This window comes from Gymnodraco acuticeps, unplaced genomic scaffold (genome assembly GCF_902827175.1).
Source record: "Gymnodraco acuticeps unplaced genomic scaffold, fGymAcu1.1, whole genome shotgun sequence".
Classification (NCBI taxonomy): Eukaryota; Metazoa; Chordata; class Actinopteri; order Perciformes; family Bathydraconidae; genus Gymnodraco; species Gymnodraco acuticeps.
Window position 1 is genome coordinate 1,015,019 of NW_022992284.1, and position 18,809 is coordinate 1,033,827.

The following is an 18,809-nucleotide window of genomic DNA, read 5'->3' on the forward strand; positions in this document are numbered from 1 at the left end:
GCAGCGAGGGCGCAGCGAGTCGTTTGGCTGATGCAGAGCGTAGTGCACGCGCTGGGGTGTACGGTTTAACCATGTCCTGGATGTACGAAGGGCCAGATCCATTCGCAGCATGGTAAGCAAGTACCATTGTCTTGAAGTGGATTCTAGCAGTTACCGGACGCCAGTGAAGGGAGCGGAGGAGCGGAGTGGTGTGGGAAAATGTAGGAAGGTTGAAGACCAGACGAGCCGCTGCATTCTGGATGAGCTGCAGAGGTCGGATGGCACATGCAGGTAGACCAGCCAGGAGGGAGTTGCAGTAGTCTAGGCGTGAGATGACGAGAGCCTGGACCAGAACCTGCGTCGCTTTCTGTGTCAGCTGGGGACGTATCTTCCTGATGTTGTAAAGCGTGTATCTACAGCAACGGGTTGTGGCAGCTATGTTTGCAGTGAAGGACAGGTTGTTATCTAGGGTCACACCCAGATTCCTTGCAGTCTGAGTCGGGGAAACAACTGAGGTGCCGATGTTGATTGTTAGGTCAAGAGTGGGACAATCTTTTCCCGGAAGGAAGAGCAGCTCAGTCTTGTCAAGGTTGAGCTTGAGGTGATGAGCAGACATCCACTGAGAGATGTCAGCTAGATAAGCAGAGATGCGTGCGACGACCTGGGTCTCTGAGTGGGGAAAGAACAGAATTAATTGGGTGTCGTCAGCGTAGCAGTGGTATGAAAAACCATGCGGGCTAATGACTGATCCGAGTGAGTTTGTGTACAGGGAGAAGAGGAGGGGACCAAGAACAGAGCCCTGAGGGACCCCTGTAGTTAATTGACAAGGGTGGGACTCAGACCCTCTCCAAGTCACCCTGTAGGTACGGTCTTTCAGATATGAGGTGAGGAGGGAAAGTGCAGAGCCTGAAACTCCAAGTTTTTGGAGAGTGCGAAGGAGGATCTGATGATTCACCGTGTCGAATGCAGCAGACAGGTCCAACAGGATGATGACAGAGGAGAGGGAGGCTGCTTTAGCAGTGTGAAGTTCCTCAGAGACAGCAATTAGAGCAGTTTCTGTGGAGTGACCTGCCTTGAAACCAGACTGGTGCGGATCCAGAAGGTTATTCTGATGGAGATAACAGGAGAGTTGTTTAAAGACAGCGCGTTCAAGTGATTTAGACAGGAACGGGAGGAGAGAGACAGGCCTGTAGTTTATAACATCAGACGGGTTGAGAGTAGGTTTCTTTAGGAGAGGGTTTACTCTTGCCTCCTTGAGACTGTTTGGAAAGTGACCAGAAGTTAGAGAAGTGTTGATGAAATGGGTGAGAAACGGTAGAATATCAGGAGCGATAGTCTGAAGGAGGTTTGAAGAGATAGGGTCCAGAGGACAGGTGGTAGGGCGCGCAGAGGTAATGAGGGTAAGAACCTCACTTGGAGAGAGAGGGGAAAAGGAGGTTAGTGTGTTGGTGGAAGGAGGGTCTGGTGACCCAGCGGTGAGTAAAGGTGAGTCAGAAAAAGAAGAGCGAATATCATCAACCTTTTTTTCAAAGTGGGTAACAAAGTCGCTTGACAGGAGGGGGGAGGGGCTTTTGGAGGGTCCAAGAGGGTGGAGAAGATGGAGAATAGTTTTTTAGGATTGGAATAGGAAGATTGGATCTTATCTTGAAAGAAAGTGCTTTTTGCCTGAGAGATCGAAGCAGAGAAAGAGGAGAGGAGAGCCTGATAGGTTAGGAGGTCGTCACGGTGTTTGGATTTCCACCGTTTCCGCTCTGCTGCCCTAAGGACGGTTCTATTAGCACGCAGTGCATCATTTAGCCAGGGAGCAGGAGGGGACTGACGAGCCTGCCGAGATGTGAGAGGACAGAGAGAGTCCAGAGTGGATGAGAGAGTAGAGAGGAGAGTTTCTGCAGCAGAGTTTGAAGGCAGGAGTTGGAACGAGTCAGAGGAAGGGAGGGCTGAGAGCACCGACGAGGCAAAGGTAGAGGGGGAGAGGGAACGAAGGTTACGGCGGACAAGTGCAGGATGAGAAGAGATTAGTTTGTTATGTTTGGAAAGGGGATAGAGAGAATGAAATGAAGAAGTGATCGGATGTGTGGAGCGGGTTTACAGAGAGGTTAGAAGTAGCGCAGTTCCTTGAGAATATGAGATCAAGGACATTGCCAGCTTTATGAGTCAGTGGGGATGGAGACAGTGAGAAAGCAAAGGCGGTTAACAGGGATGTTAGTTCGTCTATCTTCCCTGTCTGGAGGTTGAAGTCTCCGAGAAGTACAGCGGGAGGGCCAGTTTCAGGGATGTGTGAGAGGAGATTATCTAATTCCTCCAAGAAGTCCCCCAAGGCGCCTGGTGGACGGTAGAGAACAACAATGGTTAACTGTATAGGATGGGTTACTGTGACAGCATGGAATTCAAAGGTGGAAGGAGTGAAGTTAGGTAGCTTGAAGAGGGAAAAGCTCCATTTGGGAGAGAGCAGGAGACCAGTGCCACCTCCTCTGCCAGTTGGTCTGGGTGTATGGGAGAAGGAATATGCAGTGGAGAGAGCTGCTGGGGTGGATGTGTTGGATGGAGTAATCCAGGTCTCAGTGAGAGCAAGGAAATCCAGAGACTGCAGGGAGGCGTAGCCAGAGATGAAGTCAGCCTTAGGAACAGCTGACTGGCAATTCCACAGGCCACCTGAAACTAGATGTTGGATCTCAGTGGAGCATGTGGATAGATGAGAGCAGGCCGGTTATATCGATTAGGAGATACACGGGGCCAGTGATAATTGCGAGAAGACACATGAACAGGAATGGAGAAAATACACATGATTATAGCATGAGGGGCTAGAAAACTAAAGAAAATATAAATAAGACACCAGCTCAATCAGAGTAGGATTTGCCTCCCGTAGGACTCCAATGTCTTTGTCAGTCTTACTCCCGTAGGACTCCAATGTCTTTGTCAGTCTTCGGCTGTCTGACGCTTAAGCTGACGCTCCAAGAACGAGCTACCTAAAATGGACGCCTGATTGCTGAGTTCTCACAGCTGTAGGGCCACGCCCCTCTAATTAGTTAACTATCTACAGCTGATGGGCGACAATAGACTGGCCCTGCCTCTATTGTAATGCGGGCTTGAGTGTTGAGATCAGATTTTAAATGCGGTATTTAAATGCTTTTTTAGGTCAAAGATGACTGAGTCACGCTGTTGTACTTCACGCAATCAATAGACTGGCCCTGCCTCTATTGTAATGCAGGCATGAGTGCTGAAACCTGTGCAGCAGGTTTGGCCTGAGCAGATCTGAGATTTAAAATCTCTCAAAAGCGCCGTATTAGCTACAATAACTACAGAACAATTATACAGAGTAGAATAAATGAAACAGAGAAGTCTAATTAAACAAGAATATAACTTACAGTGGTTGCTGCGTCAATAGGTAAAATCTTCACCCGGTCCAGATGCAAAACATGACAGGGAGAACAGCAAAACACCCAAAACAAGACATACAAAACGTGACATAACACAATAATCGTAACAAAATGCTCGTTACCAAGTACCGGTTATTGCGTGTATTCTTTCATGTTGCGGTCTCAGCACGAGCCACTACCGCGGAGTAGAGGTTTTTTATAAACCAAAATAAATCAATTGTATAGCTTGTGTGAAATCCTCAAAACCAAAAAACTAATGCTTCTGCAGTCTAGCTGCAGCTTATAGCAACGGTCTTCTGTTTAAAGGAAACACTATTGTGTTTACTGCCATCTTAAGTAGCCATGTAACAGTTTATGAGGTATAATGCTATTGCAACTTCCTCTCAGACGATGGGCCAGTAAGCAAGAAGTCCCAAAACTAAACTGAACTGTACTTGATCATGATCAAATGTGTGTTTCCTCATGTTAGATACATCTGGAAATGACATGCACTTATATCATGTGAAAGTGTTGCATGTGAAATCAAAAGCTATTTGATGTGGTAAATATGATTAAAAAGAATAATGTTTACACAATACCTCTGAAACATCTTTACCATCACATCACTATTGAAGTGAGTCAAAGATCACAAAAAGAAAATCAAAAGGTGTGGAGATGCCGGGGATTGAACCCGGGGCCTCATACATGCAAAGCATGCGCTCTACCACTGAGCTACATCCCCTACTTGTATCAGGTGGAAAGAAGAACTGTATTTATAGCTTAGAGTACGCAACAAAAAGAGTGAGCCATTGGAGGACATGTAAGGAGAGACGAGAGTGCATTTGGATATTGCTGTTCTGACTGAAGCAACGTTATGTAATTTATAGTTGCAACTTCAGCATACACTACATTTTTGACCCGGCCAAAGAAAGGTCTACTGTAATTTTCTGTGTGTGTGTACGTGTGTGTATGTTTGTGTACTTTAAGACATTTTTTAATGGGTTCAATTCCCAAGGGGCTCCAGCTCAAGACATTCTGAGCTACTTTTAGTTTGAGTTAGTTGGATAATTTGCGTCATTGTGAATGAATGGAAAATAAGCTGTTGTATTTGTAGCTCAGTTTTCATTGATGTAATCCTTGCTCTGTGCTATTTGTAGTCTACAGGTCAAGTTGTGGTTTCAGTTAGGGGACACAGCTGAGGAAGGGGCTCCTCTCCTTCGCACTTAACTTGGAGGGAGAGGAAACTTTTTACTGGAGATGTGGACCACCAAGGTCATAAAAGAATGAGAGAATATATATGAGCACAATATTTCAGACAGACAAAAGAGGCCCAAACTTCCTCTTCAGCCAATATACCTTAATCCTTTTCAGAATTTAAAATAGCCTCCCTCGTTCAGTTGTATAATATCCTCCATGGCAGCCTGAATTAGGGTCTGTCGTCCCCTCAGGAGAGCACAGCATGTCCTCTCTCATGCTGTGTTTATCAGCACACTCTTGCCAAGGACACCACTTTCAGCCCCTGTTTGCTTAAGCCTTCTAGGGACAGACCCATGGGATGCACGTATGGCATGAAGTCTTTAATAGGGATGATGAAGGGAACAAGAAAGAAGGAAGTAGAGAACATCTTCTCAGCGTCTGCTCTGCCTCTGTCTGCAGAAGGAAATGCACCAGCCTGCAGAGGGGTCCCCCAGGCAGAGGGAGGTACGCTGGTTTCTATCTGTGTTGTTATTGTTGTGTGGATTTAGATTGGTGGAGGAACCCACATGTTGAGTCTGTGCTGAGTAAGGAATAGTTGACAAGTATGTGGAGGGGGGTTACTTAGGGGCTGTAGACTACTGGTGGGGGAAGGATGTACAGACAGGCTGCAATATGAGATGCAGGAAGAAATTCCTTCTCTGAGGCCACAGACGTTTCAGTGGACTGTGCCAAATGGGAGTGACAAGGGTAGAAATAAGTAAATATACCAAAGCTAATGACATTTTAACACTGTCTATATGAGTATGAACTGCAAAATATACAGAGTATAAATATGAAATTACTTGTTGAAATGGCCACTTGGAGAGATAATTATTTATTGCATTATTAAATCAATAATACTGATGCATTTCTATGGTTGAGCTTGGGCTAGCTTTTACAACTTCATATACCAAGCCTTTGGGAATTTGTATTTGAAGATTATGTTCTCAACTCATGTTCATCAATTGGTTTAGAAAATGTCTACAAAAAAGACCAAGAACCATCTTGCAATTTCCCTAAAAAACAAGTTGACACATCGAAAATGCTTGTTATGTCCAACCAACAGTCCAAAGTCCCAACAATATTGCATTTTCCCATCAAAGAACCAAGCAAAGCAGCCAATCGTCAAAATTGAGAGGCTGAAACCAGTTTCTGTTTTTTTCTTAAAATGTGTCTTCATGTGGTTAATCGATTATGGAAATAGTAACCTATACATTTTGTGTCAATTAACTTATTGATAAACTACCAATCGTTTTGGCTCGAATTATTAGCATATGATTGATGATCTTAGGTTTTAGTTGTTTTCTATACTCCTCCATGAGATCTCTAAATCTGGATATTTTCTATGGAACAGGTTTTTCAGTGTTTGGTGCATGATGCCTATCAAAGTGTGGATTTTAGAGATGTAATGGTATGACATTTGGAGAAATTCTCTTATTCGCTTCATGCTATAGACTTAGACAAGCATATTCATTTTCTTGTTGTGCATCAATGACGAGTATAAAGACTGGAAATAGGAAGAAGGCCTTAACTTCTAAAATGTATAAATTGGGTTATATGGGGAGTTAAAGGGTAACTATTTTTTGGCAGGTCTGAGTATCTTCTGGGGCTGCTGTCTTATCATCTACCAGCAGCAAGCAAAGCAGAGGCTAAGAGAGGCCTGAGAGAAGAGAGAGAGGCCCCAAAATGTAAAGAAAAGGTCAATAAGGTCATATAGGATGAGTATCTTTACTATCCTTCCGATAGTTAAGCTATATATCTAATGTCAGTGTTAAGCCACAGCGCACATGCAACAAGCTGGACTTCTGAGTCAACTTGTTCATCGCCACAGCTCAGTTTTTTATCCTCAGACAAAATAGCAGTGTTTACAACTCAAGGTTTGAGTTATTCGAAGCACTCTACATTTACTCACATGTCAGCTATTTGAGATGGGGCAAGGACAGGCATGCTGTCAAACAAGAGCCGCACCTCACATTCATAAATATGAACATACACAGAGAGAAGGGGCGGAGCAAGAGAGGGAAAGAGAGAGAGGGGGAGAGATTGTTGTGACCTTTCACCTATTTCTCCATGCAGCTGTGGGAATTCTGTGAAGCAGGCAAATTCAGTGAAAGCTCTGGGATGGATTTAAAGAAAGAAAAGGAAGTTACACAATGGAAAACCACAACCTCTTCAGCTTTTATTCGTGAATGCAAGGTCCCCATCCATTAGGGAAATTAAGGATAAAGACTACACACATCTTGAATTGTATGCATTGTGCATCACAACCTGACATGAAGACAAGAACATGACATAACAAGTTCCACCAGGCCTGCGAATTCTTCTGACTCGTTTGAGAACACAAACTTTAACACAAGCACAGATGCACCAACTGTTCTTGTTAAATGTTTGTGTTCACTATGATACCGGGGTTTACATATCATCATCGCGGTAGGGTGATTGTGTGTGCTTGTGTGTACATGTGTTTGTGTGTGTGTGAGTTGCCTAGCACCTGGTAACTGAATAGCCGAAACCTTATCGTCTTGCCTTTAGAGAGTTCGTGCTGTGCTGGACTTTTGCTATTGTCACTCACCACTGAGGTAATATGATGGCAAAGTGTATGGCAGAAAAAGTAGCTTAGAAGCACGAGACACATCTGGAGATAGATCTCTGTTAGTTGGAATATATTTGTGTGCAAATTGTGTTGAAAACAGTCAAAGAGGCCAGACCACTCCCGAGTTCATTTGCATGTCCATTATGACATAACACTCTGTAAACCAAGTTCAATGCATGGTCCTGAAACCATTTTTGGTACACAACCTTATTTGAGGTTAATGTACAGTAGGTTTTACTTACATTTGGTATACTACTATATGCATACAGATGTATAAAATGGATATTGTCAATAGTTTCAGAATAACCCCTATTGGGCAGAGTTCCAGTTGTCATGGGGGATATCCAAAACTTCTGTACAGTGAAGAGTTATGTTTGTGTAAAACCTGAGTGACTCATTAAGCTTAAGTTATAAATTGTGTAGATTGCTCCAAGCTTTACTTAAAGAATTCCCTCTTTCACAATAACCACTGTCAGCATGTTACAACCATATATAAACTTGCACATAGCCACACAAACAAACTCATGCATATGTGTGCATAAACCCATGCAAACTGTGAGTTCCCACACACATACACAATTATGTCCACAGTCATTATTTAACACAATTTCTGTACTGTCCACTGCCTTTTATTGTCTGCAATAATAAAAGGCAGTGGGTATTCTCAAAGCTGACTGCAGATTATGAAAGTGACCACCAGGGGTTTTCAAAGCATCTCTGCATCCTATTGGCTACTCAAATGCTGCATTCAGAAAAAGGACGTCTGATTGGCTGACAAGATTGACTGGCACATCGAGGTCCCACCCACAGGGTGAGTGAAAACATGGTTGTGGAGGGGGAGAGGAAAGAGCTCTGTTTACAAAAAATTGTTAGTAACATCTCCAGGATCACTGGTCATCAAAAATGATATGGTGTGTGTAGTCCACCTATTTAATTTTAAATATCAATCCAGGATTTCATGGTTGACAGGATTTTTGTTCTAACTCTGCCACAAGAGGACAAAATTAGATGATGAGGTTACCCTGTCTTTTTCATTTTTACCATGTTTAAAAAAAACTAAAATTAAAAGATGCAATTTGACATTTAAAAAAAACCATCCATGAGGTAACATGTACGATACAAAGATACATGTATCCAGTTTGCAGTCCAATGTCTATTCAGGAGGTGATATAACAGGTTGGTTGCAACTTGTTGTTTTTTTACAGTCATCAACAGCAACAGATCAGCTCTGTGCTCTCTTTTTCTCTAGCTGAACTCAGCACCAATTTGAAAATGTAATCACTTTTCTATCGACAGATCTTCATAATTCCCTGTTACAGATGGCTTGTATTAGCAGCTATCTGAGCACAGACTCAGGATCGGTTTACCATCCCCCAGCCGGGATTCCAAACAGATGATGGTGAAAGCAGAAGCTGATCATGGATCAGTCTCTGTGAAAAGTCACCCTTTCCATCTGGGTGCAGGTTGACAGCTCTTTTGCCCAGCCCCCACCCTGTTACCTAGAGAGGACCGGCTTGTGGCTTGTGTAATATTCTGATTGGCTGTTTTTCTTGAGATGGGCGGAGAAAGAGGCGTGGCCAACGTATTGTGATCTCACAATCAGCTGTTTTGTACGTTTTACATTCTGATCCGAGGATCAGCTGGAGGCAGCAATAAACAGAAGGAAATTCTGCAGCGGAAAAAAACTGAGGAGGAGGAAAAAGCTGCAGATGTTATAATCCGAAAACATCAGTGTAACATTTTTACACGAAGCCCTTCTTCTAAGAAGAAAGCCTTTTATTTTTGTATAATAGTGTTTTAACTACCTCACTTAAAGACGATCTTAAGCTGTGCTTTAAGAATTGTTATCGTTTCTACTGTGTTCGAGATCTCGTTTACAACTTGAATAATATTGCAAAGGCAGGTAAGCTTGTCTTTTCTTTCTTAATTGTTGTTTGATGTTGGTTTTAGGCTATGTGTGATCTTAAGAGGTATCAAGCTACATTTGTCTCTGCCAGTGAAGTGGCTGCATTCCGCATATGTTAATCTGAAGATCCACAGAAATCATGAAATCATAAAACAGGTAGAATAACATTGTCTGACACTCACTCGTTAAGATGCTATCTTTGACTGTTGTGATATAATAGGGAATTACCTATTATTAGGTCACGAATACATTAAAGGAAGCAGCAGCCCAGAAAAACATAAGCTACATTAGGTCGATTCGACATTTTATGACTCCAAAAATACATCAACCTGCATACATGAGCCATAAGCCTTATTACAGGATCCCAGCGACCGTTTTTTTTCTTGGAAAATGCACCAAATGCTGATGTGGAATCAAATTCGATGGCGGATGTTGATGTTTTTCTGGGAGGCGGACCTTGTAGGCTCAGGTTTTCTGCAAATTATAGTCACTCATTGTATATTTTGTAAAAATACCCTGTTTCGTGGTATTGTGAGAAGCCTATGCAGTCGATGTATTTCGTGCACTGTCGCTGAGCCACAATTGTCATTGCTTTGACCCTTTAGCTGTACAGCTTATACGGATAATTCATGTTTAACCTGGATACTCTAAAGAAAGTCCTGTCTCCTCTCGGCTGACGAAATGTTAGGCCGAAGATTATGTTTTATCGTGTAACATCAATGTTAAGGTATTTTTGTGTGTTTCAAATGTAAACATTGTTGCTGTGGGCAGCGGTTTTTTTTTTTTATAACGTCAATGGGTTTCAACTACAGACGATGACCGTCGATAAAAGCAGATTTTCACATATTGATCGTTTTCAGCAAAGTGATGCAAAATGCAGATGACACACAACAACATATTTAGGTCGAATAAAAACAGCCATTATATAATATATTCTCGCTATGTTTGCTATTCAGATGTCTACTTGTCTCCGGTTGCTGAAAAAGCCTCTGTTGGCGTCAGTGACGTATGCATTACGTCATAGGCGTCTTGTTGTTATTTCGTGAATCTCCTCCCACCCTGCTCCGCTCCTCCTACCTTTTTTTAAAAGGCCAATGTCAAAAGAAAGATCCATGTTTCAAGGTCCTTTTTTATATCATAGATGTCCTGCTTGTAAAATAATATTTATTGTGTGACATTTGATTCACAACACAAAACATGACCTGTCATTGTTCCTGATTACCATATAGGCAACATCTCTCTGCTGTAGTGTGTGTGCCAAATATTAAAAATACATCCTAATATTAAATAAAATCGTCTCATTAATAACAACAGCATGATTCATATGCACAGGATACTCATGTAGACATCCACAATGTATTATTACCACAGTGTCCTTACTATACTGTAGTTGCACTACTAAGGACAATTAGGGGGAAACAAGGAGTGTTTTCCAGACAGAAAAGACAAGGCAATATATCCAGACTTGCATATTATCATGCTAACATTGTCATGACTATAATTCAAATAAAATTAAAAAAAATACACATTTATTCTTCTGCTTTTTTACATGTGATAGATTTTACTTCAAAGGACATTTATCAGTGTTAACTTGTGGAAGTTGTTAGATAATGCTTTTTCGCAACCTATGCCATATATTCAGGAACTGCCTCCTCCAGGATATAAGCAAAGTGCTTATTGTACTTTAATGGCAGTATCAAGGCTATATTTACACTTGTCAGATAGCCCTAAATTAGCAGCCGCCAAACTGATAAAATAGTTTTGTAAGGGAAGTGCTGCATGTAGTCAATGTTAATGTTGTGTGTGTGTGTGTGCGTGTGTGTGTTTTGTGGATGTCTGCTGCACCTTATGCAAAGCAGTCGTCAGGTTTTTTTACCAACATTTTGTGTATCTGGATTTGATGTGGTCCGATGCCTTTGGTTTCTTTAGTTCTTAATTTCAGACACAGTTTTTGTATCTTTTGGTTTACCCTCGCAATATTCCCCAAATGGAGAACAACCATGGGCCTTTTCATTTAATTGACTGGATAGGATCTTTATAGAGCTGAGATGTTTTTTATCCAGAAGGCTCGTAATGATTTATTCTGGAAATAGGCTACATCTGCGGCTTTTCGCGTCAAAGTTAATTTGACTCTCATTTTCTCTTGTTAAGCATACACCCATGCAAACGGTCTCCTTGAAACTGATTGTTGAAAATATTCCTATTCCATCTGACATAAGAAATCTCAGGAGCATGTCATGTATGCTTGCAATTATGTCTCTTCCCTTTATATGTGTGGTGTCCATGTTCATTCTCCAAATAAGGGGAAAAAAGTGTCTGCTTTGCAACAGCCACTCATGCATAACTCCGTATAAGAATCTCATGCTCTTAGTTTCGCCTTTTTAATCTGAGCTCATTCATTAATACCAACCTCTGTCATGCCTCGTGTTGTTGGTGACATAGTTAAATGTCAGCAGAACATATCGGATTTCCATGAGAAATTAAAGGAAGATCAAGCCATAGGTCAGAGATCATGGATTGAAATTGGTTATGATCTATTTAAACCACCATTGAAACTAGTATAAAAATGTATTATTTATATATGTATATATAAAATATAAGCATATCAAAAAGAAACAGGAGAGAGCAAAGATATATCTAGTGTGTCAACAATTATTAGCAGAGGATTGCTCTCTGCGGTCTCTTCAGTCATTACTTCTGCACTCACATAGTTTAAGTAAATTCAACTCAACCTCTGTACATGTTACATGTATGTTTGTTAAACATATGTTCAACATTATGTTCACATTTAGGTCAGGCACCTGTCCTTTGCCTCAGTACCTTTTGTCCTGGTGTATCTTTGCATTTTCACATTGTGCACACTCACTTTGTTTGACTTTTTGAGAACCAGGGTCTTTGTATCACCTCATTTCACCTCCTCCTCCTCTTCTCTGGCCTGTCCATCTGTCCTGAGACTTTTCTGATTGGTTATGTAAACTACTATCGGGGGAGGGGAGTGCAGTGCAGCCATTGTCCACCAGCCTTTTGCATCCGGATTTAATTTAGTTCATTATAGAACACATTCTTCTACCTAGTTCTTCTGCAATTCAAAGCTAAAGACAAACTTGTGTGTGTTTCATTTTGTTTCCTCTTTGATTAAGAGTCAAACTAAGTATAGACAGGGTTGAAAGAACTGTCAGCAAGTGTTTAAGCTACTATAATAAATATTCTGTTATATGGGCAATGTGTCAAATGACTATCTGAAACAGTGCATTCATATTGATAAAACCAACCTATATTTTATATCCAGATCAGACTCCTCGCAGCTCTACAGAGTATCTTTTAGGCCATTGTTTTGTTATTTTAATCACCCAAAACCTTTCTGTTTTGGTTCACTGCTCTGATCAGCATTTTGAAATAGTTACTTACCACAAGCATTGCTCATTGTACTTATCTAATCTGCCCTGACATAGTGGCAGGAAATTAACCCAATAGTGGACTTGTCTTTTTATAGAAAATGTGTTGACAGTAAAGTACATTACTGTATCTTCTGATTACCACTAACCACCCTCTTCTCTCTCTCGCTCTTTCTCTCTCTCTCTTTCTCTCTCTCTCTTGTTTTCTCTCTGTAGGCCTTCGCTCCAAACCAAGTCAACCTTACATTTGCACTAGAGAAGCCTGTTCAAACCTGCTTGTCAAAATCGAGATCCAGTAAGGGCTTTAGGTGGAAAATAAAAGAGACTCAAAATATCTAACAAAGTATTGCTTAGAACAGCAACAAGTGATACTTAAACACAAATAAGAAATTCAATAAGGCAGCTACAGCTTTTTCTTTGTGGACAAACAAGAAGTACCTGAGTCATCACCACTTGACGAAACAAGCAGTCATGTTCCAACGTTTGAGCAGCCTGTTGTTTGGGGAGGTAGAAGAAGTGGCGGCTGAGCTCAAAGGACCCAACCCCTGTGTGACAGAGGCCGACGAGGAGGGATGGATGCTTGTCAACCTGCCTGGTGAGTACCAGCACAGAGAGTGGAGTGGTCGGATTTTAAAGCCTTACCAAACTGGGAAACAGACAAATTGTGTTTTATGAGTTAGCAGCAAAAATATATATGTTCCCTCTTGCATGTCAATAATACGGACTAATGTTTAAAGTGTAGGATTATTGATGGGGATGATGGGGTGAGGTGAAGAATCAGTAGGGGCGCGATGCAAAAACACCGGTGCTTACCCATATGGCTGCCATACCAAAAGTGTTGTCTGTCAGTGGAAGGAAACACATAATTCTCTGTGAACATGCATCTCCTTCTTCTTTGTTTATGATCTCAATCATGACAAAGACAATTATTGAGAATGAAAACTTGCTTTGGGGCCTTTCCAGAAGCCACTCAAACATTAAAAGCAACATAAAAGTAGCTCTCAGGAAAGTCAAGACAAACATTATGTCACTGACATAATCACAACCTTAGAGGGTCAACACAACTAATGATGTGACTCTTTTATGTTTTGTGTTTCCTTACCCCCTCTTCTTCCCCACCTCCAATTTTGGACACCCCTACATTCCCCACACTGGTATGTGTGTGCGTGCGTATGTGATCCTTTAAAAATGTCCCCTTTCAACCCGCATGGCTTTTTGGAAATCTACCATATTTGCATCATTTGTGCAACATCCCCCTCCCACCTCAAACATCTGTCTTTATTGGCCGTCTCATCCCCGATCTCATCGCTGCCTCAGAAGAATCTGACTGCATGATTCAGGCAGACGATGAGACGGGAGAACCATCAATTGCACAATCATTCCCAGATAGTAACCAATCAAATCAAAAAGTCATAAATTCAAGGACTGAAAGCCTGGCCCCCATTTCCCACCCGTCTATCAAGCGACGTAGAACACATAAAGCTCGGTCACGAGGTGCAGTAGCACCATCAGACCCACTGTCTTGTCCAAGCGCTAGCCCTTCAGACTTGGGTGCCACTACACCTGTGACCCTGCCGAGACGGGCCAGGCTGTCCACGCCCTCCTCAACCCCGTCAATGTCCCCTGGCTCTGGAAGTGAGTGTGGGCGCAGTGGGGGTAGCAGTAGGTCAGGCCAAGAGAGAGGCTGCATGGATGAGAGCTGGTTTGTCACCCCTCCCCCCTGTTTCACTGCAGAGGGAGCCACAGCGGAGGCCAGCCCGATGGAGGACCTGCTCATCGAGCACCCCAGCATGTCTGTGTACGTCTCTCCGAGCAACTTCTCCATGGTCTCCCACAGCAACCTGTCCGTGTTGGGAGAGGAAAGCATTGTCAGCCTGGCGAGCAGCGTGAGGTGAGAAATAGCACTCTTTATGCTGGCTACACTTGACCTTTACCTGCTTTTTCAGCATCAACACAACTATCACTACATCACACCTTCATGTTTTTCTCTCTCCTTGCAGCAGAGTGGCAGAACCAGCTGCTGCCCTGGCTACCCGCAGCACTATGCCTACCAGGGTGAGCCGTGGAGCCGCTGCCCAGGCTGGACCTCTGGCCAAGGTCACCCAAGTGGCCAGGGTCCAGCGTAGCAAAGCCCGCATTGAGCGACGCCATCTGGGCCGCAACCGCATCCAACGCCAAAACCGCACCCGGGAGCAGGTCCCTCGCCATGCAGGCCACGCCAGAAACACCTTCCTTCAGCAGCCCACCAAGCGTAACATCTGCCACTAAACTCCACTACACCAGGGGGCAGCGCTTAGTCTGAGGGCATTAGTAGTGCATAGTCAACTCCAAGACACACAGGATTAAATGTCTTCATGCACCACATATTTGCTTTCTTTTCTGCACATTATATCATAATTGGATGCCAGTAGACCAGTAGCTTTTTTGTTTTGGTCAAGTTACAAACTGGCTCCACCTGGTAGGTTAATGCCCCTTTAAGATGTCAAGCCCTCTGAGAAGACCTGTGTAGACGTTTATAACAGTTGTTATCCATTGCAGTATCCAAACAACAACAAAAAATATAAAAAATATGTATACAGGTTATACTTGGTAACAATAATTACTAAGAAAAACAAAAAAAACTATAGCTCTTTTGATTTTTAAACTATTATTTTTTCTTTCACTTGTCCTCAAGGCATGTTATTTTTAATAATTCAATCATTAAATCCCTTAAAGGTGGGGTAGGTAAGTTTCAGAAACCGGCTCGAGATACACTTTTTGTTATATTCCATGGAATGCTCTTAACATCCCGATAGCAATGAATATCTTAAGTGCTTTGACAAAAAATCCATAAAAAAACGTCATCTGTGGAAGCCGTAATACTGTAAAAAGTACAACCAATCCGTTTAGCCGGGCCGGCTAAACGGATTGGATTGCCGCCCTGTCTGTCAGCCTTCCATCTCGTGCACGCACAAATGTATCTCGTGCCCTCATTGGGCGTGCATTGCAGTAGTACTTCAATGACTCGCCAGCAACAGGAGGCCACTTTCACCAGTCTGCTGACGTCATGTGCGCGTTCATGTGTGTTGGAGGAGGTGCTCTGTAAGGAAGTCTGAAGGAAGGGGCGGATTCTTTTCGGCTGTGTACTTTCAAATTTTAGTGCACTCGAGCCGGTTTCTGAAACTTACCTACCCCACCTTTAAATTGTTTATATATTTAGAGCGATTTTTTTATTGTAATTACCAAGTGTACTTTAAGACATTTCCGGTAGAAACCATGCAAGAAAGAGACTTTCTTGTTTCAGAGAAAACAACTCATGTCTTCGAAGCTTTGGTCTGGCAAAAGACAAAGGCATTCAGACATGAGGCAACCTGTTTCATCACAGGAAACACATATTGTGATATTTCTCTTTTCTCTCTGTGAAGGTTTAGAGCAAGTAGAAGATGGTGAGAGCATGAGCAAAACAGATTAAAGAGTACAAATAATGTCTTGACGTAGAACTTGACATTAATAAAAGGATTATTGAAATGAAACAGTTAAAGGAAAGTGTTATGTAACCCTCTGAGCAGCCCATCAGTATCTAGAAAAGGGCTTTTGTTTTGAATATTTCATCGGTGTAACTCTGGAAAATGAATAAGGCACTTTCTTTCTATGAAATGAAAGATTGGCTTTATGGGCAGAGACATATTGATAAAGAGTATAAATGGATGTGAGATGAGAGGATACAGGGCTTGCCTTTGGGTTACAGGGTATGGCAAGTTATAGTAAGTGCAGAGCGGTATTGATGGCAACTCTTTATTTTGTTTTGTGATATTATTTTCTGCCATTATTTCCTTTTTAATTGTAATATTATTTAACAGTCTTTCTCTCAGCATGGTTTCACCAAATAAAGAAATAAGGCCTGGTTCTGTCAGACAATGTACACTTGTAGCTTTTAAAGTAAACAAATAAGAGAATCTCTCTGTTGATCATACGACAGCATAATTATCATTAAATGTGTGGTCTGAAAACTAAAGTGATGTGCCCGGCACACATCAGACATTTTCATCCTCAACGTGTGCTGTGATCTTATGTTATCCATGTGAACACCAAAAAGATAGTACGACCTATTCACACGTCAGTCCCTTTCATATAAAGGTTCCTGGGGAAAAACATCTCTCAGCTGAACAAAACCCATCGTCCCTCTTCATCACATCCAGAACCTTCATCTTGAATCTGGTCGTGCAACCCATTGCTCCCTAACATCATCTGTCCATTTCTACCCGTCCCTTTCTCATTAACACATCCAGCTCTAATAGTTTCCACTAGCTTACTGATATGTATTCAACAACAATAGTAAACAATGGTGCTGAAGTGTATACTAATGTTTGTAAATTATTTGAGACATGGATGTAAGTTTGCACTGTCATACTTTTTGTGAGTCAAAGTTTTAGCAGTGTGCTGTGTGCTTGTTTTTGTGGTATATTTTTTCTTTTTGTTTTGATTTAAATTGTGTGTGAGAAGGTGTACTGACACGTTAAATGCTAGAAACTCTTTAAAAGAACATGATTAGTGGTCATTTATTTTTATTGTAAATATTACAAAACAATTTATAACGCACTATTAGATGTCAGAGCCTTTCAAGACTTGAGTCCACAAAGTTGTGTCTAATGAGACTAATGACAAATCCCCTCTCTGCCTCACCTCTGTGCTCAATATCAAATCAAGAGGGCATTTCAGTGGCCAAAAGTGTGATGTCTTTGCCTCAACTTCAGTCTCATCCCTTTGAAGTGCACCATAAAAACAGCACTAGACTCAGGGTTGATGTGTCATAGGCATACACTGCCCTCCAGAGGGTCCACTTAGCACAGCTCCAGCTGTATGGAAGCTGGTGAGGATACAGCACAAGACCTGGTTTTAATATAATCTGTACCAGTGTGTAAAGGAAAGATTGTCTCGGTATTCCTGTTCCTTGTTTGGAAATTGAAATGTGCTGTCCCATCTTAAAATACATGTTTCCACCCCGAATAACCTACCACAAATTAATTTCTGCCAATATAAGTCTGTTTTATTCAAAGTATGTTAATATTTGTTAATTTATGATATAATTATGAATTGTATCTTTTATTGTGTTTAAAGATTTTCTATCATGTTGATCAACGCTGAATGGTGCAGGAGATGGATTTGAGGTGATGAGTCCAACATGCTCAGAGACATAAAGAAACACAAAGAGATCTCTGTTGAATGAATTATGTCTGCCCCTGTAATAAAGTACATACAGAGTAACAAATTGTTAATATGAGAGATCACAGATGAATGTGTGGGTGTGAATACAAAATGTAATGACCATTACAGCCTTTTCCGCTATATACGTTTTTGCCATCATTTTATTTCTTCCTTTCTCTCCCTTATTATGTAAACAGGAAATGTGTTTTCAGTATGTTGTGTGTGATTATTGAAAGGCAGAGTTTAAGGAGCAACAGTCAACAATGGGGAGCGAGACTGGTCATATGATGTGGACAGGGAAAGAATGAGGCAGGAGATTTATATATTTAACAAAAATATTAAATGTACCCTCAAAAATACAATAGAATATGCTTGTATTTTCCCATATTATCATAACAGTTGTTCACCAATAGGATGTTTTAAATAAGAGGTGTTGAATGTCTGGGGAGTTTCATATGTTTTATGTTATGCCCTGAAATGGCAGCTTAAAAACCCTTGGGGTTTTTGCCCATGTTAAATCTCAATTAGTACACCTATCCCCTTGTAAAAAAGAAATATAAAGACATAAAATGTGGTGTATCTGATATCTACAGTATGGTGATTGTGCCTTTCACTATTTCTGCATGGTTTTTGTGATGTACTGATTTTTCCATCCCCAAAGTGGACCTATGTCCACTGACAGGCAAGACCTATGCAAAAATTAATGGATGGGTTTCCAGCATCCATTCAGAAAAACACAGGTACCCGCCAAAAAAAAACTAAAAAAACCATCAACAATAAATACTCAGGTTAACACCTGAATCTTGTGTCATTATTTTCCACTGTGAGGGCATAAGGGGATTGGAATAAAGCATATGGAGGCTATGGAATAGAGCAGTGAGTGTGTTATCAGTGGGGGAATGTAAATCATTGAGTAACAATAGAAATGCCACAATGTTAAAACAAACAATTATGCTTCCAAGTTTTTCAAAGTAAGTATTAACGGGAAAAGATGATACAAGTTTCAAAGCAAAAGTACCATGTCAATAGAATATTTACATTAATTATAATATTTACCTCAAAAGTAAATGAAATGTGTTATTGAGTAAATGTACTTTGTTACATTCCACCACCTTTCACCTTGCAGGTGACGCTTTAAAAGTAGGCGGAAGTTATGGCAT

The 18,809-nt window shown here is 41.5% G+C and overlaps 1 protein-coding gene and 1 non-coding gene across 5 annotated transcripts; one reads left to right on the top strand and one right to left on the bottom strand.

The window, feature by feature from the left end:
• Window positions 1-4,005: 4,005 nt before the first annotated feature.
• Window positions 4,006-4,077, bottom strand: trnaa-ugc. The gene has a single exon. It is a non-coding gene; the product is annotated as a tRNA-Ala (tRNA).
• Window positions 4,078-8,784: 4,707 nt separating this feature from the next.
• LOC117540697 (tumor protein p53-inducible nuclear protein 2) lies at window positions 8,785-18,450 on the top strand. Of its 4 annotated transcripts, none has more exons than XM_034207480.1 (4): window positions 8,785-9,067; window positions 12,682-13,060; window positions 13,783-14,356; window positions 14,466-18,450. In XM_034207480.1, exons 2-4 carry the CDS (start codon window positions 12,937-12,939, stop codon window positions 14,731-14,733), a joined length of 966 nt encoding a protein of 321 aa, XP_034063371.1. In that variant the 5' UTR covers window positions 8,785-9,067; window positions 12,682-12,936; the 3' UTR covers window positions 14,734-18,450. The 4 variants fall into 4 exon arrangements, with proteins under 4 accessions (XP_034063371.1, XP_034063373.1, XP_034063374.1 ...); XM_034207482.1 differs by having other exon boundaries at window positions 13,786-14,356; XM_034207483.1 differs by having other exon boundaries at window positions 14,200-14,356.
• The last annotated feature ends 359 nt before the right edge of the window (window positions 18,451-18,809 follow it).